This window comes from Aspergillus terreus, genomic scaffold, assembly GCF_000149615.1.
Source record: "Aspergillus terreus NIH2624 scaffold_7 genomic scaffold, whole genome shotgun sequence".
Classification (NCBI taxonomy): Eukaryota; Fungi; Ascomycota; class Eurotiomycetes; order Eurotiales; family Aspergillaceae; genus Aspergillus; species Aspergillus terreus.
Genome location: NT_165930.1, coordinates 463,073 through 485,607, shown reverse-complemented (window position 1 = coordinate 485,607; position 22,535 = coordinate 463,073). Strand labels below are relative to the sequence as shown.

The 22,535-nt window shown below is 56.1% G+C and overlaps 10 protein-coding genes across 10 annotated transcripts; 4 read left to right on the top strand and 6 right to left on the bottom strand.

The window, feature by feature from the left end:
- Window positions 1-59: 59 nt before the first annotated feature.
- Window positions 60-1,765, bottom strand: ATEG_05099 (carotenoid oxygenase family protein; the record flags this gene model as incomplete). The annotated part of the gene is made up of 5 exons (XM_001214277.1): window positions 60-716; window positions 770-907; window positions 963-1,339; window positions 1,398-1,521; window positions 1,580-1,765. The coding sequence occupies 5 exons, from the start codon at window positions 1,763-1,765 to the stop codon at window positions 60-62; spliced, it is 1,482 nt and encodes a 493-aa protein (XP_001214277.1).
- A 480-nt stretch (window positions 1,766-2,245) lies between these two features.
- ATEG_05098 (aromatic alcohol reductase) lies at window positions 2,246-3,235 on the bottom strand (the record flags this gene model as incomplete). The annotated part of the gene is made up of 2 exons (XM_001214276.1): window positions 2,246-3,133; window positions 3,200-3,235. The coding sequence occupies 2 exons, from the start codon at window positions 3,233-3,235 to the stop codon at window positions 2,246-2,248; spliced, it is 924 nt and encodes a 307-aa protein (XP_001214276.1).
- A 2,557-nt stretch (window positions 3,236-5,792) lies between these two features.
- Window positions 5,793-7,455, top strand: ATEG_05097 (uncharacterized protein; the record flags this gene model as incomplete). The annotated part of the gene is made up of 2 exons (XM_001214275.1): window positions 5,793-5,817; window positions 5,888-7,455. The coding sequence occupies 2 exons, from the start codon at window positions 5,793-5,795 to the stop codon at window positions 7,453-7,455; spliced, it is 1,593 nt and encodes a 530-aa protein (XP_001214275.1).
- Window positions 7,456-9,227: 1,772 nt separating this feature from the next.
- On the bottom strand, window positions 9,228-9,814 carry ATEG_05096 (uncharacterized protein; the record flags this gene model as incomplete). The annotated part of the gene is made up of 4 exons (XM_001214274.1): window positions 9,228-9,270; window positions 9,337-9,373; window positions 9,432-9,696; window positions 9,737-9,814. The coding sequence occupies 4 exons, from the start codon at window positions 9,812-9,814 to the stop codon at window positions 9,228-9,230; spliced, it is 423 nt and encodes a 140-aa protein (XP_001214274.1).
- Window positions 9,815-10,339: 525 nt separating this feature from the next.
- On the bottom strand, window positions 10,340-11,492 carry ATEG_05095 (mRNA splicing protein PRP18; the record flags this gene model as incomplete). The annotated part of the gene is made up of 2 exons (XM_001214273.1): window positions 10,340-10,532; window positions 10,585-11,492. 2 exons carry the CDS (start codon window positions 11,490-11,492, stop codon window positions 10,340-10,342), a joined length of 1,101 nt encoding a protein of 366 aa, XP_001214273.1.
- A 1,237-nt stretch (window positions 11,493-12,729) lies between these two features.
- ATEG_05094 (uncharacterized protein) lies at window positions 12,730-14,273 on the bottom strand (the record flags this gene model as incomplete). Its single annotated transcript, XM_001214272.1, has 5 exons — window positions 12,730-12,783; window positions 12,861-12,976; window positions 13,076-13,256; window positions 13,402-13,759; window positions 13,834-14,273. The coding sequence occupies 5 exons, from the start codon at window positions 14,271-14,273 to the stop codon at window positions 12,730-12,732; spliced, it is 1,149 nt and encodes a 382-aa protein (XP_001214272.1).
- A 695-nt stretch (window positions 14,274-14,968) lies between these two features.
- On the top strand, window positions 14,969-15,837 carry ATEG_05093 (glutathione S-transferase; the record flags this gene model as incomplete). Its single annotated transcript, XM_001214271.1, has 3 exons — window positions 14,969-15,003; window positions 15,053-15,435; window positions 15,491-15,837. 3 exons carry the CDS (start codon window positions 14,969-14,971, stop codon window positions 15,835-15,837), a joined length of 765 nt encoding a protein of 254 aa, XP_001214271.1.
- A 162-nt stretch (window positions 15,838-15,999) lies between these two features.
- ugd1 (UDP-glucose dehydrogenase) lies at window positions 16,000-17,269 on the bottom strand (the record flags this gene model as incomplete). The annotated part of the gene is made up of 3 exons (XM_001214270.1): window positions 16,000-16,135; window positions 16,270-17,030; window positions 17,090-17,269. 3 exons carry the CDS (start codon window positions 17,267-17,269, stop codon window positions 16,000-16,002), a joined length of 1,077 nt encoding a protein of 358 aa, XP_001214270.1.
- Window positions 17,270-18,147: 878 nt separating this feature from the next.
- ATEG_05091 (glycosyltransferase family 4 protein) lies at window positions 18,148-20,729 on the top strand (the record flags this gene model as incomplete). Its single annotated transcript, XM_001214269.1, has 2 exons — window positions 18,148-19,392; window positions 19,692-20,729. 2 exons carry the CDS (start codon window positions 18,148-18,150, stop codon window positions 20,727-20,729), a joined length of 2,283 nt encoding a protein of 760 aa, XP_001214269.1.
- A 515-nt stretch (window positions 20,730-21,244) lies between these two features.
- ATEG_05090 (cytochrome b5 reductase family protein) lies at window positions 21,245-22,228 on the top strand (the record flags this gene model as incomplete). The annotated part of the gene is made up of 3 exons (XM_001214268.1): window positions 21,245-21,497; window positions 21,549-21,626; window positions 21,681-22,228. The coding sequence occupies 3 exons, from the start codon at window positions 21,245-21,247 to the stop codon at window positions 22,226-22,228; spliced, it is 879 nt and encodes a 292-aa protein (XP_001214268.1).
- Between the last annotated feature and the right edge of the window lie 307 nt (window positions 22,229-22,535).

Here is a 22,535-nt window from a genome sequence, read left to right as displayed (position 1 = left end):
TCACCCCTGGTTGCCGCTGCGCCATCTGTCCTTCATCCACCGACTGAAATTCTTCCAGCTCACTGCGCCATGTCCCGTGCATCCACCCAACTTCCGTGCAAGCCATGGCGTAAGCGTACAGGAAGAAGAACGACAGCCTTGGCTTTGGAAAAGTCCTTGGTGTCCACCAAATGCAGCTCACTCGACATTGTATCATAGTTGTTGACTAAAAACAGCACATAGCCATCGCCTTCCGTGGTTGAACCCTCACGGGGGATAAAGACCGGTTCCTGTACCATGTGAGTCTTGCCCGGGAAGTAGACCTCTGTTGAGCCGGTTGTGACGTCCACATGAGCAAGAGCATTATAGAGCGGGTAGCCACCACCCAGTTTCGGCTCAATGGCTGCGAAATCGGTGCCCAGCGCTGGATCCATCAAGTTACAGAAACAATGGCGGTAACGCTGGGTGGCAAAGCGATCGTCAATGCGATAGAAATCGGAGTTGTCTTTTTGGATGAGCGTCGGGGCGGGGATATCCAGATCATTAGACCGCGGGTTGATCGTGAATCGGACCAGTTGGGATAGAATGGAACTGGGCTCAGGCGCATTGCCCTCGGCATCTGGCCACCAAAAGAACACATTCTTCTCGCTCAGCCCGAGATCGAAGATGAGGTTTCCACTTTCGTCTTCGTAGGCATTGGCGGTGTGACTGGGGAAACAGTTCTTGTATCGGAACCACTGCAGATCAAAGTAAGTATAGGTCGGAGGTCTTGATATGGAATGGTAGATACCTTTACGTCGGACGGCTTTGCACCTCGTCGAGGAAGGACTCCGACATAGAACGGCGTTTCGGGACTCCATTGCCAATGATCTCCACCTTGTTTCAGCCTCTCGATATCGCAGAGCTGGGGGATAATAGGGAAGAGGACCTATTGCACCGTCAGTCATTACAAGGAGTTAGGGAAACCCCCTAGAAAAACGCACCCAATTCTCGGTGACGGCCAAATCATGAATCATGCCAACAACGGGCGCAACGAGCCAAACGACCTCCGTGAATCTGCCGTCCGGTGTGACATTATAGTAGCAGACATCTGGCGTTCCGTCTCCTTTGGCTTCATATCCAAAGCAGATCATCTCACCCGTCGCCGGATCGAACTTGGGATGCGCCGTGAATGTCACACTCGGTAGCTGTCCGTTGAAATCATACAACCCCTTTGTCTCCAAAGAGACAGGGTCCAAGGCGTAGGGAGGTGAATCTTCTTTGAGAGCCAGTAGTTGGCCATTGAAATAGACTACGTTTGTGTTTGCGGTGGATCGAACTTTGAACTCCACGGCATCGGTGAATTTATTGCGATATTTCCCTGGACATCAGGTCAGTTCAGTTGATGGTTAGGTCTTAGCTATATGATGACAACTGACCGATCAAGGCACGCTGCGCGTAACGCTCGCGCACGAACTTTTCCGTTCTCACATAGCGTTGTCGAAAGGAGACGGAGCCATTGCTGATTTCAAAGGCAGTGATGTTGCCGTCTCCGTTAAACCACTATCTCCACGTATTAGCATGTTGCAGCCTTTCAGGATAGGCACCAGCATATCCATACCGAGTCATTCTCTACGAATGGAGGCATTTGAGGATCGGGCATCACACGATAGAAGGTCCCATTGATATCAGCCGGAATCTCCCCGTGTATTTGCAGCGCTTGGATTTCGCCCTCCAGTCGGCAGGGCTTCTGGAACCCCGAGAACTGGGGGAGATTGGGGAAGGAGGAGGTAAGCCGAGCTGCCATGGCTGTGAGAGTTAAGAAAAGCAAGCAGAGTATATGAACTGAACCATATGGGAGTTCCAGGTGTTGCAAACTCCATGGAGTATTTGAGTATTTATATTCGGCCTTATTGTCTCTTCCCGGCATCCCCGACTGCCGCCCGGCGGGGACATGGGGATATCCGTCTACAGTGGAAATGGCGATCCGTCTTTTCCCCGATACACCCGAACAGAGCATATAGGCTCTGTTTGAGTCTATACGTACAACAATTAACGACGATGTCCAGCCAAACACATTCCTGGGGTGAATGAGCCAGGGTATTTTGCTGAATCGACTCCCCCGAAATTGTTACCGGTACGAGAAAGCACACGTAGTATATCGCTTTCTAATCCGTTAGCGCTAGGAGGCAACAAGGATTATGTGACGACTGGCCTACAGAGTAGAGGCTCGCCTGCAGATACAACGTCCATTGTCATATACTCCTCTCTGTCTTCTAATTGCTACTCATTGTGGACCAGGCTTCAGCTCATCAGAGATCTCCTTGATCAACGCCTTGACCTGCTCATCGCTCATGGGTCGAACGCCCAGAAGGTCATTGTGGTTCTGCTCAAATAGCCCACTATAGCCCGGAGTTGCGATCGAGTACCGGATCAAGTCTCCCAGGACCGTCCAGCTGTAGTCTCCGGAGCTTATGGCAGATAGAGCTCCTTGAAAGGCCTCGTTCATATCCTGGCTCTTTATCTCCCAGCCCTCGGCACCCAGAACCTCCTTTGCCAGGTCAGAAATCTCCTTTTGACTCTTCTGGACGCCGTAGATGAAACAATTCATGTTCCTCGTTTTCTCGGATTGGGCCAGAGCATTGGCAACGGCTGTACCAACGGCGGGAAGACAGGTCAAAGGGAAGACGCGGGTACCATCGTTCATGAGCACAATCTTCTTGTTGACAAGGTCAATATTCAAAAAGCCTGTTCGCAGACACCAGTCCAAAAAGGCACCATTCGAGATAGCAGTCCAGGTGATCTTCTGATCATTGGCGACCTTCTGGAGATGATCGTAGATCTGCGCCTTGCCGCGGAAGACGGGCAGTGACCGTGTCTTGTCGTCCTTAGGATCGGTGCTGAACTCTGGGGCGACGTAGCGATAGACTCCTGCAGTGACCGCGGCATCGATCAAGCCGATGGAAACGGTAGGGTCGGGACTTGAAAGTGCGTCTACCACGGCGTCCTGACCCTCAAGAGCAAGACCTAATGCCGCGGGAGAGCTGAAATCTACCGCCTTGGCCGTGACGCCAGCAGGGAAAGTGGCGCCGGTCTTTCGTGTTAAGACGGTGATATTGAAGCCGCCGTGGCTCAGCAATGCGGTCAGGATATGCGATCCAAGGCTTCCGGTGGCCTGAGATCACGAATTAGTGACATCTCTTTGGCACGTGGAGTGATTACGATCAGAAGTTCAAACTACCCCTGCGATAACGACGTTCCTGATCTGTCGGGACATTTTAAAGGCCAAAGGATGCTGCTGAAGGTAATTAGATTGAGGATGTCTGAGTCTCTGGGATTCGCATCTCTCCTCGAGGCGAAGGGGACATCAGTACTTACTAGTTATATAGACCAACCTGTGCCTCCCCATTGACTGCAGATTGGTAATCATCACCAGAAGATTATCAAACCATCTTTTACGTCTAGGCGCATTCACGTAGCTGCATCTCAGAAGCGCGGGTGTCCATTAAGAAATCCGTCAATATCACCAGAGCTGCGTGTTAAACGAAGGGGATACGAAGCCATAGTCCGCAAGCCCCGAGCCATACAACTTATACGAGGCGAGGAAAGTTAAATAGACAAGTAGGCCCACCAGAAGCGTTGAGAAGTGACATATTAGCCGAATCAAACCGTTGTAGAGATCAAGCCGACTCCGCACAACCAGTTCATGTCTCACCTCCGTCACGGCCTTTGCTCAGGACCCTAACCATATCGGCCACGGCCATCTCGCATTTCCCATCCTTCTCAGCATCATCTTCGTCAACACAGCGACAGCCACCGTTGAAGTCAATGACGTGGCTTCACTATCAAATGCTTCTCCTCTCCGGAGAGGAGGAATTGGAACTATAGGGTTGCCGTCGTCAGTGTCAGTTACGACCCTGGCCTTCAGACGAATCAGCACATCACTGTGTGCCACCCTGGTCGGGAAAGTAAAGCAGAGCCTCTCGTATACGCCTTATATCTACATAACTGCCAGTCATGGAGCTCTGAGAACCGTATCATGTGTTCATTGCTGCTGACATCATAAAAATTGCTATGCTCCGAGCTTGCCTGTTCCAACTATCAGAGCCCCTCAGTTCTATATATCCTACAAAACGTGAGTCTAGATGAAAAGCCAGAGGGCTATATACCCACCTGCCAGCAAGAGTGAGGCCAAAGGAGTGTTCCGCAATGCACCTAGCGATGGTCAGTGGAATCGCTATTTCTGGGGGAGACGCGCCTTTCTAGGGTCCGTTGTGGTACAGTTCCCGCCTTTAACATTGATACAGTCATTGACTGAGAAGCACTGTAGACTTTGAGAATCATTGCTCTTGGATACAGGGAATGAGATACGTACTGTGGTGTTGTTATTACACCACTCCCATGCTCCTAAGACTGAGCTGCAGAGGTACAGGGGCGTCAGGATTGTAAGTGCCTTCATGACGAGAGCTACCTGGTTTGTAGCTGATGAGTAGTATATCTTTTGCAGGAATACAAAGCTTCGAAGAAGACTTGCTCTGAGCGGTTCTACCGACGTGAATATAGTGCTCGGAGAGTGACCTTATATTGACGTGCTCTGGCGGAAACAGGCTTCAGTTGATCCAAAAAACTGACCGATGGTTTGTACGAGTCTATTGATATCCATATGAGTGCTGCAATGTTATCAGCATCGCACACGGAAATCCAGGAACGCGCTCATTTACAACATTCCCTTGAATGTCTCCGGGTCCAGTAGCTGCTCACCAAATACCCCGGTGTTTCTAGTTACACCACCATTGTGCTTTGACAGAGTCACACTAGTCCAAATATTTCCCCTTCTCTAGGATCTGGGGTCTAAATGTTCACCAAGTGAGGGCATGCAGAAAGCATCCTGGACCTTCTTAGCATATTTTCTGTCTCGCAAGGAGGCAATCTCAGTCTTGCCCTCGAAATTTCACTCAGCCTACCGCAGGGGCTCATTGTGTGCACCTATACTCGGGCCCATACAGCATTTGTGTTCCATATGGACGGCATAGCCTTCCATATCAGTACGGCAAGCATGACTGGAGCCTACTTTGACGATCCAGCCAAAGGACAGCCTCATGAAGGTCTCAGACGGTGTCACTCAGAGGCGTATGACCTGCGTAGATGTGACCAACCAAAACAGACTGTACCGGCTCATCATCAACCACTATGCCTACAGTTCTCTATGGCTTGGAGGTTGTTTTTCCCTCTATAGAACCAACGCAGGCCCAGGGTGTGCTTGATATGCATGGATGAGTCAGCTATGCGGAAGTGTTTAGTTACATCATCTCCCCACTTTCCCACTGTTTTCCGCTCTCGAGTCTCGACGGTCAGCCAGAATCGATCATGAAGCAAACGACGAGATGACTTCACCGGGACGACAGTGCCATGGATGATCCCCTGCCGCAACGTCAATGAATGGGGTTGTTTGCTGCTGAGCATGACGATCATGATAATGATGATGATGGTGAGCCTCCCCCTCGTGTTGCCTCATCCTCCACATTCTCCAGAAACCAGGCTAATCTAGATCAATTATTAAGCTCCCTGGGCCTTTTGTCAGCCATTGCTGTTTCCGGAAGAACCGCCCCTCTTCTGCTCGCCCACGATCTTCTTCCTCGTATCTGATCAACTATTGAGAACATCGGTGCAACCTCATCCTCCATGATTCAGCTTCTCCATGGCTCCCCTTCACTGGAAGGTTGTGTCCGTTCTCGTTAGATTGGCATCCCTGTGAGACCATCTCTTATCGCATGGACCGTCCAGCATGCCCCGCGCTGACTGGGCGGCCGGAGGCTCATCCTATGCCTTCAATCATGGAAACTGACACCATCATCATCGGTATGTCGCCATCGCCGCCGTCTAACAGGCCGGGACGATGTTAAGCAGAATATTAATTACCATCTCACAGGGAATGGCCCCTCCGCCATGATCCTCTCCTTCATCCTCCATGGCCATCTCCCGTTTTATTCCGCCCACCCGCCGCATCCTGATCCCCTCCTCCACGCCAAATTGAAGGATGCCCCGCAATTGCTGGATGTCAATGTCCCTCTCCTGACCGAGCATTTTGCCGCCTCGCGGCTGTCCTACTCCACACAAGCCCTCCCCGTCAATGTCTTGATGGATACCCTCGTGCGGCCCAGCGTCGATGTGGAGGAGCTGGGTTGCACAAGCAACGTGGAATGGCGGTACCTTCCGCACAAAGCCGTACCACACCTTGTCTTCGGAAATGCTGCCCATCCCGGCGGTCAATGGACCGAGAACCCGATGCCGGCCAGCTGGGACATCCAGACCCTCAGCTATGCGTCCATGCTGTCTTTGCCGGGGTACTCCTTCGCCACGCACTACCGGCGCACCACGGGCAGGGAATTGCCTGCTTTCACACGGCCCAGTCGGCAGGAGACGGCGGATTACTTCCGCGAGTATCCCAAGGCGGTGCACATCGACGATGTGTTCCGATCACACGAAACCTTGAGGGGCATTTCGCGGACCGAGACCGGGTTCTTCATTCATTCACATCGCATCCATTGCAAGCATCTGGTCCTCGCGAGCGGGATCTTCAGTGAGGTCATCCAGCCGCGCCCCATGCTGCAGCCGCTGGCTGCGATGCAGCCCACCCCTGACCAGCCGTTCTTAGTCATCGGCTCAGGCTTCTCAGCAGCCGATGTGATCATCTCCGCTCCGCGCGACCAGAAAATCATCCATGTATTTAAATGGGATCCCGAGAACCGCCCGTCGCCGCTGCGCGGTTGTCACCAGCAGGCTTACCCAGAATATGCCGGGGTATATCGTCTCATGAAACGGGCCGCACTCGCCGCCGAGCCGAGTAAACCAAACAAACGCCCGGTCAAAATGAAGCGCGCCATGTCCACATCCTTCCTGGAGAGCCGACCGTGGGACCAGCTGTACGAAGGCCTCCCCAATACCGAGATCATCCGGGTGGACATGCACGGGGACTCGGCAACGGTGACGTTCCGTCGGAGCGATGGGACGACCTTCGACCGTACAGTTCGGGGCATGGTGTACGCCACCGGTCGGCGGGGCTCGCTGGGTTATCTGGATCACCCCCTTCTCGCAGAGGTGCTGGGCCGGAAAGACACGGGGACTGAGATAGATCCCACCATCACTGGCCAGACGCTGCGCAACAAAGCCCTAGACAATGTGGAAGTGGCCCCGGATGTGTTCATCATCGGTAGCTTGACGGGCGACTCGCTCATTCGGTTTTCCTATGGCAGTTGTGTGCAGGCGGCAGGCAAGCTGGTGAACACGCACTCGGGGGTAGATACGGTGCGGCCGACACCGGTAGCGACGCCTCCCACTGTCGGTGTGATGCATGGCATCGATGGGCATGATGTATATCCTGAACCGGCGGTTCGCAAAAGAGCCAATTCCGAGATAGAGTCCTCGGATCCTGAGAAGCCTGGGGATCTGGGACTGCTTGGTACTATATGGACGACGCTTATGAAGATATGGAGATGACGGTTCACGATTGACGGAGACATTTGTATGGACATTGTTCTATATATGCGGATGTATATACCTGCGTGTATTGCATGGATAGATGCTAGATAGGATATTGGCCTCTGCTAGAAGTGGTTTAGTACTGAGTATAGTATTAGGGATTCCCTAGTATTATGGACGCTAGGCCTACTGAACCAAACAATTTGGCCCTTAATAGGTAGCATGGATGCTCTCCATCACCTGACCGTACCTGGTTCCATAACGTCGAAGCCATCCTCTGGCTTCAACCATTCCACATCGAGCTAGTTGTGGGATTAGAGCCATACGACGAATCTGCGCGAGCCCACTTCGAGACAGAAGCGGAACATGGCCGTAATAATCAGATCTTCTCCCGAGCGCTCCAGTCAATACTTCGAATTCTTGCTAGATGGCCTTCCAGCCACCCGGGGATCTCCCTCTCTATCCAAGCCCAGTCCCTTGATGACCTGGTTGCGTGTCCAAACAGACTACGGCGGAAAAAGGCGGCGCGTGCCGACCGCACCACGGATCTTTTAAACCTCCGATTTGAAAGAAATTATCTCTGTCTTGACGATCGGTTTGAGAGCCAGGTACAGCCACTTGGGTTGGTGCGTACTCTTAAGGTCGAGGCTTTATCCGACAGACGGCAAATTGACGCGGCTTCGTGCGCCCGTCTAGCCTCTCGATTCCCTCGTCTTCATACTTTTAATCTTTTATTGAATGACACCTGCAAACGAGACAAGGCTCTAAGAAAACGCAACCGAAACGGTATATATTATCAATTTACAAATAGTCCTCAGAGAATCAACTAATAATCTCTATAGAATTCGCGGCCTATCTTAACCTCATACCGCTGACAGTAAAGAATTTCAACCTACATTTTAATTATGAACCCCCTGGAAATCACGACTTTCCTCCGGATGATATTACATGGAATAATACAGACCCTCTAAGTTCTGGTCTACGGGAATTCTCTCAGCAGCTGGTGACTCTCTGTCTTTACGAGACAACAATCGGAACCGATCTTTTCTGGCCATTAGACCCTAGCAAACGCCCACTTCCGTCGTGGCCAGACCTTACTACTATAATTATTAGATACACACCCGTGACCCCGTCGGGAAAGTGGCTTTTCACCGATCGTCCAGACCGCGATGAAAACGACGATTTCGAGTCTGCGGATTCCGATCCAGATGGGGACTTCCCAGAGTATGTACGAACGCCTCTCGAGGACCGCAGCGGTAAGTACTTCCGGGAAGTCGGCGTATCGGATCTGTTTAATGATCTCTATATGGCTGTTGGACAAGCGGCGCTGCAGATGCCCCGATTAGAGCTTATGAAAATGGAAACGCAAACGGGACCAGGTCATAATTGGTTTAGATATACGTCGAAAGGGGAGGCTAAGGCGACTTGGTCTGACTTCCACGGATTCCAGCCCAGCGACGAGGTTTTGGATCTGTGGAAGAAAGTTGCTTTTGAACATACGGGAGGGGATCTCATTGTTGAGTTGTGCAATAATTGATCAAACTGACCAGATGTCTATTGCTGCATTTCATGCGATTCTCTTGTAGATTTAATATCCTAGGAGACATTCTCACGCCACCTATCTATATCTTTCTGTCGAGTGCGTCAGATGGATCGATATAACACGTGGATCGTGAGCCAGGCGGGGTGTCGCCACTGATCAAAGATCTACTTGGGGTACTTGGGAGAACGCTAAGAGTTGTGATCCAGCTAGTACCACTAGGGACTTTAAGAAACGATCTCCATATAGATCAAGATGAGACGCCGATGCAGTAGGCCTCCTCGGCCCAGAAGCTTTTAAAGAGAGGTAAGGATTAGCTACCGAGAATAGAACAGAGAGAAGCAGAAGAGTTTACTCACTTCTCGCAGTCATTGTTGAGAAATGGGTTCCAGTTGTCTTTAACACAGCAACAGTTAGTCGGAGAGGGGCTCGAATAAATATCACTTAAACTCACAAAGATTCTCCAGTGTGATCTTGTTCCGGTCGGCAAATGCCTGACACCCGTCATCGGGCTGGGTCAATGCATATGCGTCACAGTTCGCTGGAATGCCCGCCTGTGTAGGACCCGGCGGAGTGATCGTTGTCCCAGTCGAGGTCACCGCGCTAGAAGTCGAGGAAGTAGTCACCGTGCTGATAGTGGTGGGGGGCTTGACACAGTACGCGTCTTCGACATCGAGGTCGGTACAATCGGCTGCATGGCGGGAGTTGTCAACAAGGACCTTGTGTTGGAGATTAGCGTCGTTGATTCATATAACGTACCTCCCACGGCGGGATTCCAGGCGTAGAATTGCGCTTGAGAGATGGAATACTCCTTCGCGATATCCGCACAAGTGTCATTCGCCTTGACCACATACCACTCCTCACAGTTAGCAACAACTCCTGATTGCGTGGGTCCAGGCGGGCCACCGGTAGTGGTGGTTGTGGGAAGAAAGGTCTGTAGAATATAGATGCAAGTATGATCCAGGGGGGTTACACGACCAACTCCGTAGGTAGGAATGGCTGGACGGCCTGATCAGCTTGACGGTCAGAGCAGCACGGCGGTTCTGAGTTATCCGTCGCGCAGGATTTGGAAAGGCGATTAGAAGATGCCGCGGCCCACGTCCAATTTCGGTTGATATGAAGGATATTTGCAATTAATATAGATCCTGAAACGTTACGGTGCAAGAGGCTCTGTTGTGTCTTCTGTTGCTTGTGGCTTGGCATGGCGATGTACGGAGTATATGTCTACCTAAGTATGTGTGGATTATTGTATAAAATGCATTGCTCGAAGAACGGCACGATTGATTCTGGATGCTTCGATAGAGTATGCAGGTGTAAGGGTATAGACATCATCGTTATAGTACATTGGATTGCTACAGGCCACTAGCCCATGATCTGCAGCTGGTCATCCGGCGGCCAGCGCGTCTGCGCAAAGCTCAGACACCGTTTGATACTCTGCAGATACTTGCGGGTGATCTCGTCGCTGAGGATATGGGCCTGTTGGTCACTCTGGTGGAGCTTTTCTCGCGCCGAACGCTCGTGGATACCAACCATGGTTACACCGATGGGCCAGGCACTGCTAGAGTTAGCAAAAGACTAGACAGACGAGAAGAAGACAGGATACATACGCTTTTCCAATACTCAACCGAAGATAGGCATCATTGGCGTCGACATATCTCCGCAACTGGGCCTTGTGGACAATCTCGACGATATGCTCCAACACGCCATCGTCGACATCCACCTTTTCAAACTTGCGAAACAGCGGCTTCAGGTTCTCCCGCGATTGCACCATGGCATTGTAAGCCTGTCGGCCCTGCAGACTCTGCTTGACGGAGACATCCCGACGGGCCAGCGCAGCCTCCCACTCCCCCAGGACCATGTTGAAGTACGACGCCAGCTGGCGGAACAGATACTTCCGCCCGTCGGTGTCCTTGGGCAGCGTAGTCGAGATTTTCATCTCGACCTCCGGCACGGGCTCCAGGGTCGTCGGGATCGGCCCATCGGTCATCTTCGGCTGCGGCGTCAGCGACCGCTGCACCAGCCGTCGATACCGGCGCAGCCGACCGCGATGCGTCTCGCCAAACAGCCGCGCTGGCTCGTCCAGCCCGCGCAGCTTCTCGACCAGCTCCTCCTCAGGGATGTCGTCTTCCTCGTCGTCGTCCTTTGTCGATTCGTCCGTGGCGGTGGGTGGCGGCAGCTCGGGCAGGCCCAGTCGTTTGCGACGCTCTCGCTCCCGCGCCGCCTCCTCCTCCTCGCGGCGTTTGCGTGATTCCTCCGCCAGGCGACGTTTCTTGTCCTCGCGCTCGCGCCGCCGCTCGGCCTCTTCGTCCTCCAGCTTGCGTTTCTGGGCTAGTCGCTCCTCGCGTTCGCGCTGAATGCGGGCTTGTTCTTCGTTGTAGGCGGCCACGCGGGCGGCTTCGAGCTCGCCGCGTCGCATGTATTTCTTGTCCGGGGGCGGCGTTTTCTCATCGGGGGTGGGACTGGCGGAGGATTTCGCCTTGGAAATCTCCTTGGACATTAACGCTGCGAAGTCCATGGTGGGTTCGAAGGAGTTGCACGGAGGGGGATGGGTGAAGGAGTGATGGGGTGGCGGAGAAGCGGGATCGATAAGAAAGAAGTATTCTTGTTGTTCCGCCTTCACTTCTGCAACATTCCGCTCTACTCTACCTACCATCTACCATCTACCTCTATCCTCTACTCTCTACCCTCGACTCCCTCTCTTCTACAACCGTCTACGATGATCTAATAAGTCCAATTTAACACCATCTATCCACATCCATAATCATGGCCAAACCAATCGACCGCCAGGCAACGACCCCCTTCCACCTGAAGCTCTTCTACCGTCTGCACAACTTCCACCACCTCTCCGACTTCGCCATCCCATTCTCTCCCAGCACGTCCGGCGGCGGCCCCGTCAGCGGTCCCAATGCCATCCGCACACAAGCACAATCCACATCTACCGCTGCGCTCCCCGCACAGCACCTGCAAATCTACACCTGGCAGTCGTGCACGCTGCGCGAGCTCTCGCAACTGCTCACATCCGCGCTGCCCAGCCTCCTCCCCGACCCGGCCGTCGGCACGCGCCTGTGCTTCCGCCTGATCTACCCAGACACCAAGGCGGCCGCGACGCTGGGGCCCGACGCGACCGGCCGCGGCCGCTACCTCAGCAAGGACATGGGCAGTGTGGTGGTCGGCCCGCGCGAGGGGTCTGACGCCGTCGACGCTGCGGATGAGGGCGCCGGCCGAGGCCCGCTGCGCATGCAGGGCGGCGACGCCGATAAGACCCTGCAGGATGTGCGCTTCGTCATTGGGGATTATATCGACTGTGCGATTCTGCCGCCGCTGGAGGATGGGTCGGTTGCGCCGCCGCTGACGGTGGGGAGGGGCGCAATCAGCGCGAGTGTTGGCGGGGGGATGCGCGCGTTCCGTGATGCGGGCTTTGGGGGGCGGCCCCGCGGTGGACGGGGAGGAGGGGGACCCGGTGGTGACCGCGGGATTCCGCCGGGGGATTGGAGACGGGGCGAGCGAGTGCCCGAGGGGGGATCGGGGTCGAGGGGACGACGGGGGTGGGCGCCGTATTGAGGGTTGGGGGTGGGATCTTGTGTCTGTCGTCTGCTTGTCTACTTGTCTGGGTTACGGATTGTGTACGCTAGGAGTTGTGTCCAGAGGGATACCCGCTAATTGATCGTGATTACTTGGGCTCTTACGAGACGATGCACGGGGCGTTGAATGGTAGTCAGGTATATTGCGTGCTAAGATACAGAGCTCCTCCCCTAGTACTCCGAGATGGTGTCTTCCTTTCGCTTTCCGCGGAACTCGTATTTCCCCTGGGTAGTCAGTTAGTATAGCGCGCAAGACAGACAACGCAAGGCAGGCTAAGCCGTGCAGAGAATATAACACATACATCCGTCTTGTAGGCAATGTATCCGAGCACGCCGGGGATCAGGCCCATGTAGATGAAGGAGAAGAAGGCATGACGCGGGGTCCACCGAAAGTACTTGTAGCGGTTGGCGTTGAGTTCTGCAGGCAGCAATTAGCCGAGCTCTTGCCGTCTCGTCCGTTCATGTGCTCCGGGTGTTCTATTCCGGGTCGTTGTCTTCGATGCATGGAGGGACGTACCGTAGTATTTCTGCAGGGCCGGGTCAAGGACCAGGGCTGGGAGGGTCAGTCTCGACAGAGAGCACGCAAAGGGGGCGTAGTGGACATACACTTGCTGGGACCGGCCATGGTTGCGGAGAGGCACGATTGGGATCTGAGTGGTTTGACGTTCGCCGTGATGATATCGCGAAGTCGGCCGGATCTGGTCGAAGTGAGCGGTCACGTGAGAGCTGAGTCATCACATTTCCCCATTGGCCAATGCCTTCATTCATCTTCTACAGTCCTCTGTAAATAAATGTCGACTCGACAGCTATCTAATTACTCAATACACTGTATCGCCCTCGCACCCACCAGCTGACCAGCATTGGCACACCCACTCCCACACAACACGCTCCCGCCAACTTCATCAAATGCCGTCGCAGGTACCACATCGTGCCTTTGCGGATCGCCCCCCGCTCGTTCAGTCGCGGGAATGGCTGGTTGGGAACGGGCTTGCCTAGGAATTCACACAGGGGCTCCCATCCACTCCCGAGCCGATACTCCAACAATTGCTCCGGCGGCGTGATTTCCTTGACATGGGCGTAGTGCTCTCTGTACACCCGGACGGCGTTCGCCCAGAAATGCTCTTTGGACAGGCCCCCAAACAGCCCCTGCATTGATATCCGGACGACCTTAAGGAGCGGACCCAACTGCCACGGGTCAAGCCTATGATAGGGACTTGGGTCAGTACACTGGCATGCTCTGGCGTCAGGGAGAGGAGATTCAGCTGTCAGACACACCAGGCCATCAATGTGAGCGTCGGGCCCCCGAGCTCATTGCCGATGACCTCCATGAAGCTCTCCAGCCAGGTATCAGGATCGCGCTCGACCAGAATGACTTTCGCTTCTGGGTACACGAGACGCAGCTCGTCGGCAAACGCAATGCATGGGGCGTCGGACGCGCCGCCAAAATCGCCCAGCAGTCGGTCCCAGCTTTCACGCTGGCAGTGCACGCCTTTTCCTGTGTATTCGGGCGGGTGACTGTCGCTGCGAAACTTGGCACGCACGACATCCAGCCACAGGCCGTAGAGCTCGGGGGACGTATGCCACAGGTCGAATCCGTGGAAACACCGGATGCCCAGGATGTTCAGTGCTTCTCGCACGGCTGCGGGTGCGTCAGTGGTATCGCCCCTGGGATGAGTGAGGAGCTTACACGCAGAGCCGGTCCGCTGGAGGGACATGTTGAGGACCTCCATTGGGACCGTTCGCGCGGGACGGTCCATCGTAGTCTGCAGGATGGGACATTAGCACAGGACGTGCTGGTTGGATGCGGCGTCATACCATGGCTGCGGTGGTGCACTTAGCGTTGGACGAGAGACGTGGGACAGAATGCGTCGAGCATTCAGCGATGCCAACGTGGCGAGCTCATGGCAAGGGTTTCATCCCTTCATCGTGGTTTTAGACATAAGCTTCGCCCTTGGATGCCGCTGTGTCGCGATTCCATCCCTTTGTTCGCCCTGTGTCCACCCTATGTTGAGAGGTATGTTGTTCGCTCCTTCACTATGTATGCCCTTTTTGGTATGCATTGCGAGAGGTGATGATTTCATTGACCCGATATGCGCTAGATCGATCGATTAGATAAGGTGTCATCCTGAATACCTTTTTGCAAGTATGCACTGCAACTATGAGGATTGCTTCAACATTGTCTTGATGAAGATTCAATATCAGTGAGCTGCTATGACAGTACAATAATAATCACTGTTCGGACAACAGCTGTTGACGACGGGGGAACAATCCCTCCGCGCGGCCAGTGGTTGCTCCGATCGGCATCATTTCACAGGCAACATCCGAGGTTGATCTTCCACCTCCGATCAGTATCAGTCCTATAAACTGGACCTCATCCGCCATTCTCTCCCACCAAATCACACTCGACATCATGACGAACCAAGGCGCTAAGATCACCCTTTACTGGTATTTCCTCCCATTTCATAGATTTGCCAATCCTCGCTAATTGCCCCAGGCTCGAAAAGTCCCGCTCCCAGCGCATCTGCTGGCTCCTCGAGGAACTCGGCCTCGAGTACAGCTTGAAGACCTTCAAGCGCCACCCCGAGACCATGATGGCGCCGCCAGAGCTCAAAAAGATTCACCCGCTCGGCAAATCTCCTGTGCTCACGATCGAAACCCCCAACACCGCCAAGCCGCTCGTGCTGGCCGAGTCGGCCGCCATCGTCGAGTACCTGTGCGACCATTTTGGCGGCGACAAGCTCGTTCCCCGTCGCTATCCGGACGGCCAGGAGGGTCAGATTGGCGCCGAGACGGAGGAATGGATGCGATATCGCTATTTCATGCACTATGCCGAGGGCACCTTGATGCCGTTCCTCGTCATGCAGCTAGTCATGGACAGTACGTTTGCCTACGACGAGTCGATGTGAGGGAGTGTGCAACGCTAACGAGACAGGCGTGAAAAATGCCCCCGTCCCCTTCTTCATCAAGCCCATCCCCCGCCTCGTCGCCTCCAAGGTCGAATCCGCCTTCCTGCATCGCAACGTCTTCGCCAACTTTGACTTCCTCGAAGAACGTCTGCAGTCGGCGCCGGACGGCGGCCCGTTCATCTGCGGCAGCCAGCTGACTGCCGCCGACATCATGATGAGCTTCCCCGTCATCGCCGCCGCCATGCGCATCCCCCTCGGAGACAAGTACCCGCGGCTGGCGGCGTATGTCGAGACGCTGGAGAAGCAGGAGGGCTATCGGCGGGCCGTGGCGAAGGTGGAGGAGATCGAGGGGAAGTTCGAGGCGTCGTTGTAGGAGACCGTGTTCATGTCTTGATATGATTATATATTACGTCTATCCGAATATAATGTGCTCTCACTGGGTATCTTGCATGTATATCGCCCTCACTGCCTGCCCACCGTCACCAAGCGAAGCCCCAACCGTTCCATCTCCGTCGCATCCAGGAACCCCCGTCCATCAAACACCCACTTGGGTTCCTTGAGATGATACGCCACGCGCGCCCACTCCAGCGGCTCCGTCGCCGCCGGCTGGCTCGTCCGACATGGCGCGCAGTCCTGCGGACAGGCCGCCCGCGGCGCCAGCCGATACTGCACTCCATGCGCGCCCCAAACCTCAGCATCATCCAACACACCCTCCTCCACGGACCCAGTGCCCACCGGCGTATTCCGGAACTGCGCAGAATCTGTCAACACCAGCACGGCATGCGCCTGCGCGCACGCCACATACGGGTCGGCCAGCACGCGCACACGCCGCAGACCCGGCAGCCGCGCACACTGCAGCTCCCGCACGACATCATCCTCGTCGCAGCATGGATCAAACACGGCAATCTCCTCCGGCCGCTCCTCCAGCAGCTGCCGGATCACCTCGAGCGCCGGCGACTCGCGCGTATCAGCGGTATCCTTCTTGAACGCGAACCCAAGCACGGCGATCTTGCGCCCGCCCAGGTTCCCATCAAACCGCTCCACCACGCGGCGCGCAAACCGCCGCCGCACCGCCTCGTTCATGTCCAGCACCTGGCCCCAGTACGCGGCGACGTCCAGCAGCCCCAGCGACTCGGCCAGGTACGCCAGACTGGCGATGTCCTTGCGGAAGCACGAGCCGCCGAAGCCGACGCCCGCGCGGAGAAAGTGCGCGCCCAGCCGGGCGTCCATGCCGACGGCGCGCGCGACCTCGTCGACCGCTGCCCCCGTGCGCTCGCAAATCGCCGCCACCGCGTTGATGCTGCTGATGCGCTGCGCCAGCATCGCGTTCGCGACCAGCTTGCCCAGCTCCGCCGACCAGGCGTTGACGGCGAGGATGCGCGTCCGTGGCACCCAGGCCGCGTAGAGGTCGCCCAGGAGCGTGGCGGCGTGGCGGCCGGCGGGCGTGTCGGCGCATCCGATCAGCACGCGGTCGGGCGTGGACAGGTTGGCGATGGCGGAGCCTTCGGAGAGGAACTCCGGGTTGGAGAGGACTTCGAAGGGAGTGTGCGGGCGGAGTGTGGCGAGCTGCTCGCGTTAGCTATTGCATGGTATCGGTGGTTGAAATGGGGGGAGGGGGGACATACGGTCTGGCGAATGCGCTGCGCCGTCCCACACGGCACGGTGCTCTTCTCGACGATGATGGCGCCGGCGGCGGCGTGCTGCGCGATGTCGCAGACGGCGTCGTCCACGGCTGTCATGTCGGTGGCGCGGCCGGCGCCCACGCCAAAGGTCTTGGTGGGCGTGTTGACGGCGAGGAAGATCATGTCGGCGCGGGCGATGCTGGCGGCGGCGTTGCAGGTGAACTGCAGGTTGGGGGCGCGCTGGCGCTGGTGCTCCCCGTCGTGCGGTGTGGCTTCATCCGTGACGACGGCGCCGTCGCGCGCTACGCGGACGACGCAGTCCAGACCGGGTTCGTGGACAGGCAGATGCGGCGACTGCCATTTTGCGATGCGGCCTGGGTCGCGGTCGACGACGTTGACTGTGATGGCTGGGTTGTGCAGCGCGAGTACTGCGGCGGTTGGGCCCCCTGGTCGCGTTAGAGGTAGAACTCGGGCATCATATGGAGAGGGTGATGCTCTTACCGACGTAGCCGGCGCCAATCACGCAGACATTTGTGATGCTGGTCTTGGGAGTTGAGAGCGAACAGGGAGCGATCAGGTTGTCGAGTTTGGGGGTGCTCGCGAACAACGGGCTGGATGACGGCGTTGTGGGCCAGGTCGACGCATCGTCGGGGCTTTCTTCGGACAAAATGGGCGAGGCTGGCAAGACGGGCGATATTGGGTCCATTTTTGTATATGTTGGTGATGGTGGTGGTTGAGAAAGTAGGGGGTGGAAGATCTGTATAGATCTTTATAGATGGCTGTTTGCTGCCACCCTCCACAACAGTCTTCAGCACATGCCATTTGCATCGCATGCCGAGATCTGCTACTCTGAACGGCGATCCCCAGCACGGGCTCATTCATGGCTGTTCAGTGGAGGAGATGGTGTCTGCTCTCGGCCATCCCCTTTCGCACGTGGCCGGGTGAAGCCCTGACAAGCTCAGTCACGATGATCACCACCATCACCAAGATCACCACTATTAATGCCTCATGATCTGGTCAAAGCAACACAACACTCACTCTTCTCTGCAACAGGCAGCGACATGGCCTTCCCCAGCATCCTCCGGGCCAAGCGCATCCTGCTCACCACCGAATCGTTCGGCCCCGTCAACGGCGTCAGTCGCACCACCATCAGTCTGGTCGAGTATCTGCGCCGACATGGCGTCGACATCGTCGTCGTAGCGCCGCAGTTTGAGGGCGCAGACTCCTCGCGCGATATCCGTCTGCCCGGCTATCCTCTACCCTACAACCCGGATCTAACCGTGGTATATCCCTTCCGGCTAGACGACATCTACAACCGCAGCTTCCAGCCCGATCTCATCTACGTCGCCAGTCCGGCCTCGCTCGGCTTCCAGGTGCTCCTGCAGACGCGCCAGCTGCGCAACCCGCCCGTGGTGCTGCTCAACTTCCAGACCGACCTGTCCGCCTACAGCGAGATCATCTTTCCCGCGCCGCTCGCCCGCTTCGCCGTCTGGCTGCTGGCCACCGTGCAGGGCTACCTCTTCCGCCATGCCGCCGTGCACACCATCTTCTACCCCTGCACCGCCGTGCTGGACTATCTGAAGACCGCGCACGCCCCCGTGGACCGGTGCGTCCAGCTCGGCCGCGGCGTCGACACCGCCCTCTTCCACCCCTCCCGCCGCGACGACGCCTACCGCGCCGCCATCGCCCCAAACGGCGAGCTCATCCTCGTCTGCGTGTGCCGCCTCGCCCCGGAGAAGGGCTTCGAGTTCCTCGCGCGCGCAGCCACCAAGCTCGCCGAGACGAAACTCGCCTTCACGCTCCTCATCGTCGGCGGCAACCGCAACCCGGCCGTCCAGACCCGCATCCAGCGGCTGTTCGACCCCGTCCGCGATCGCGTCGTCTTCACGGGCTTCCTGACAGGCCTGCCGCTGGCCCGTGCGTATGCCTCCGCTGACGTCTTCCTGCACTGCTCCGTCACCGAGACCTTCGGGCTGGTCGTGTTGGAGGCCATGGCGAGCGGGCTGCCGGTGGTGGCGCGCGACCAGGGCGGGCCGTCGGATATCGTGCGGGACGGGCAGACGGGGTATCTCGTTCCGCCGGAGGATTTGGACCGGTTTGTTGCTGTCGTTCGCGAGGTCGCGGCGCGTGTGCCGCTGCGGGAGGGCCTGGCGACGGCGGCCCGGCTGTATGCGGAGGAGACGACGTGGGAGAAGATCAATCACCGCGTGGCGTGTCGGATGGCAGAGGCGTTGGCTGACGGGAGGGAGCTTGAGCGCTCGGACGTCGTCTTGTCGATTGGGGAGAGGCTGCGCATCACCGGCGCGGTGTGTCTGGTGTATCTGATGTGGTTGGTTGCGGTGGTTCCTTTGCTTATCCATGGACAGAGGATCGTCCCTAGGGCCATGCGTTTGCTGCGTCGGCCGCTTGGTCGGTGTGGTAGTACGTAGTGCTCTACGATAGTGCAGTCTCGGATGATATGATATGATGACGACGGTCATGATGGAATGAATCTATCAATGCTTCTAGACTATAACCGCACCGGCTCCTTATCCGGCGCCACCATCAAATGGCCCTCAGTGACCAGCGAGTTCTTGCACGACCGGCGCATGACAAAGTCCTCCAGGTTGCTCAGCGTGACGGAAGCAATCTCGCGCAGCGCCTCGGCCGTAAAGAAGGCCTGGTGGCCGCAGACCAGCACGTTGTGGAACGTCATCAGACGCATGAGCATGTCGTCGTGGATGATCTCGGCGGAATGGTCATTGTAGAACAGATCGCCCTCCTCCTCGTACACGTCGAGCGCCAGCCCGCCGATCTGGCCGGTCTTCAGCGCCTGGATCGTGGCGCGGGTGTTGACGAGCCCGCCGCGCGACGTGTTGACCAGCAGCGCGCCCTTCTTCATGCGCGCCAGCGTGCCGTCATTGATAATGTGCCGCGTGCCCTCCGTCAGCGGACAGTGCAGACTGACAATGTCACTGCTTGCCAGCAGCGTATCGAGATCGACAAACTCGCCGTACTGCCGGAACTCGTCGCCGCCGAACGGATCAAACGCCAGCAGCCGGCACCCGAAGCCGTGCATGATGCGGGCGAACGCCAGCCCGATGCGGCCGACGCCCACTACGCCGACCGTCTTCCCGCACAGCGTCACGCCCAGGAACCCCTCGAGGTTGAAGTTGCCCTCGCGCACGCGGTTGTACGCGCGGTGCGTCTTGCGGTTCAGCGTCTGGATCAGCGCGACGGCGAACTCGGCCACGGCTTCGGGCGAGTAGCTCGGCACGTTGGCGACGAAGAGGCCGAGTTTCTCGGCGGTGGGGAGGTCGACGTTGTTGAAGCCGGCGCAGCGGAGCAGGATGGCGCGCACGCCGTAGCTGTGCAGGGTGGTGAGCACGGGGGCGCTGAGGCTGTCGTTGACGAAGACGCAGACGGCGTCGCTGCCCTGCGCGAGAGAGACGGTTTCGGGGGAGAGCGCGAAGGAGTGGTAGATGGTTTCGCAGAGGGAGGGGTGGTGGGTGTCGCGGATGGAGTCGAGGTATTGTTTGTCGTAGGACTTGGCGCTGAAGACGGAGAGTTTCATTTTGTTTTTCCTATTCTCCTTCTTTCTGATTGGTTCTGGAAGTATCAAGTAGAGCCTGTCGGAGGTGTGGTGGTGGTTTGTTGGAGATGACAGTGATAGTGATGATGGTGGTGATGATGACGGGCTGATACGGATGTCACTGTATGACGTCGTCGACTAATGCGGCCACTTTCTGTACCTGTCAGCATCCGTACAGGTACCGATGCAATGTTGTACCTAGGCATTAATTGATCGTGGCTGTGGGTTATAACAGTTGTATAGGCGATAGATGTGTCTTTAAACGGTATGTCTGTGTACTCCATGGGCCATGCGTCTCGATGTTCGGATGTCTTCAGCACCGCCATATTGCATAGTACTGATATAAGTACTGGAAGGGGCATCAATCTGGAATAGAAAAGAGTCAGCCCTGTGAAACAGCCATTGCAATGCTCAATCGTGCGATTCCATGAGGAACATCGGACAGTCGAGGTTCCATGCGACGCCGACGGATTCTGGCGGCTTTTGGAGAGTGGCGGACCGAGCAGATGTATAAAGCTGCTTCCGAGCTTCACGCCCTCCAAAGATTTGATTGATTGATCATATCCTCATCCTTTCCCGCCGTCATTATGTCCTGGCGACTGCCACTGTACACTATCCGGTCCCGAACAGCCTTGGTCTCTGCGTGCGCCGCCGCCGGTATTGGAGCGTACTATGGCATGCGCTCAGCTCATGCCGAGTCTGACGAGCCGCCCACGGTCTTTGGAGGCCTGGGCCTGACAACTCTGCGCTTAAAAGACGTCCAACAAGTGAACCACAACACCAAACGCCTTGCTTTTGAATTCCCCGATCCCCAGGCCCAAAGCGGATTGACGCTGACTTGTATGTTGGGAGGCTCCCCATCATGACTATCAGCTAACTGCAGCTCTCCAGCCGCGCTGCTCACTGTTTCCTGGCCGAAAGGCCGATGGCTGCCGGTGCTACGGCCCTACACCCCGATCAGCCGTCTCGGTATGACTGTCGCGTTCTCTGCAGCTTGTCCGAATCACTGATCATGCTTGGTAGATCAGCGCGGTGGGATTGACTTATTGGTCAAGAAATACCCCAATGGCAAAGCAAGCACCCATCTGCACTCGCTGGTGCCGGGTGACACACTCACCTTTGTGACGGCCCTGAAAGGCTTCCCCTGGAGGCCGAACCAGTTCACGCAGGTCTTGCTCATTGCCGGCGGTGCTGGCATCACACCCATCTACCAGCTCATCCAAGGCATCCTGGATAACCCCGAGGACAAGACCAGGATTAAACTAGTCTTTGGTGTGAATACCGAGCAGGACCTGCTCCTTAAGAAAGAGCTAGACGAGTATACGCAGCGCTTCCCGGGTCGGTTTGAGTATCTCTACACTGTCAGCCGCCCGACTGAGAAAGATACCCCGTTGCGCAAGGGCTACATCAGGGAAGAGCTCTTGAGAGATGTTGTGGGTCGGCCGGACCATGATACCGAGGTCTTCGTCTGCGGACCTCCTGCATTGGAAGAGTCTTTGGTGGGATCTAGACGTGCAGAGGGAATCCTTGCCCGTCTAGGATTCACCAAGGATCAGATTCATAGATTTTGACCCGGTTCCTATGTGCTGACGGCAGATCAGTATATGGGGTGAAAAAGTTTGATCCTTCCGTGGATGCAGAATCCCCAGCTATAGCTTGTGTATGATATACTATATGCAATAGTCAGACTCCTGTAGATCCTTGTTCCCTGTACTCGTAAGCGGGACTAGATATACCGGGTCAGCATAACTAGGGTAGTATACTTCCTGGTTGCTATTGACCTGGGTACGAGAGATACGAGGAACCTAAAGGTATACCCCTTTGACCATACCTCAAGTCTTTATGGAGCATCTTCCAGACTTGAGACAATCGGTCTGA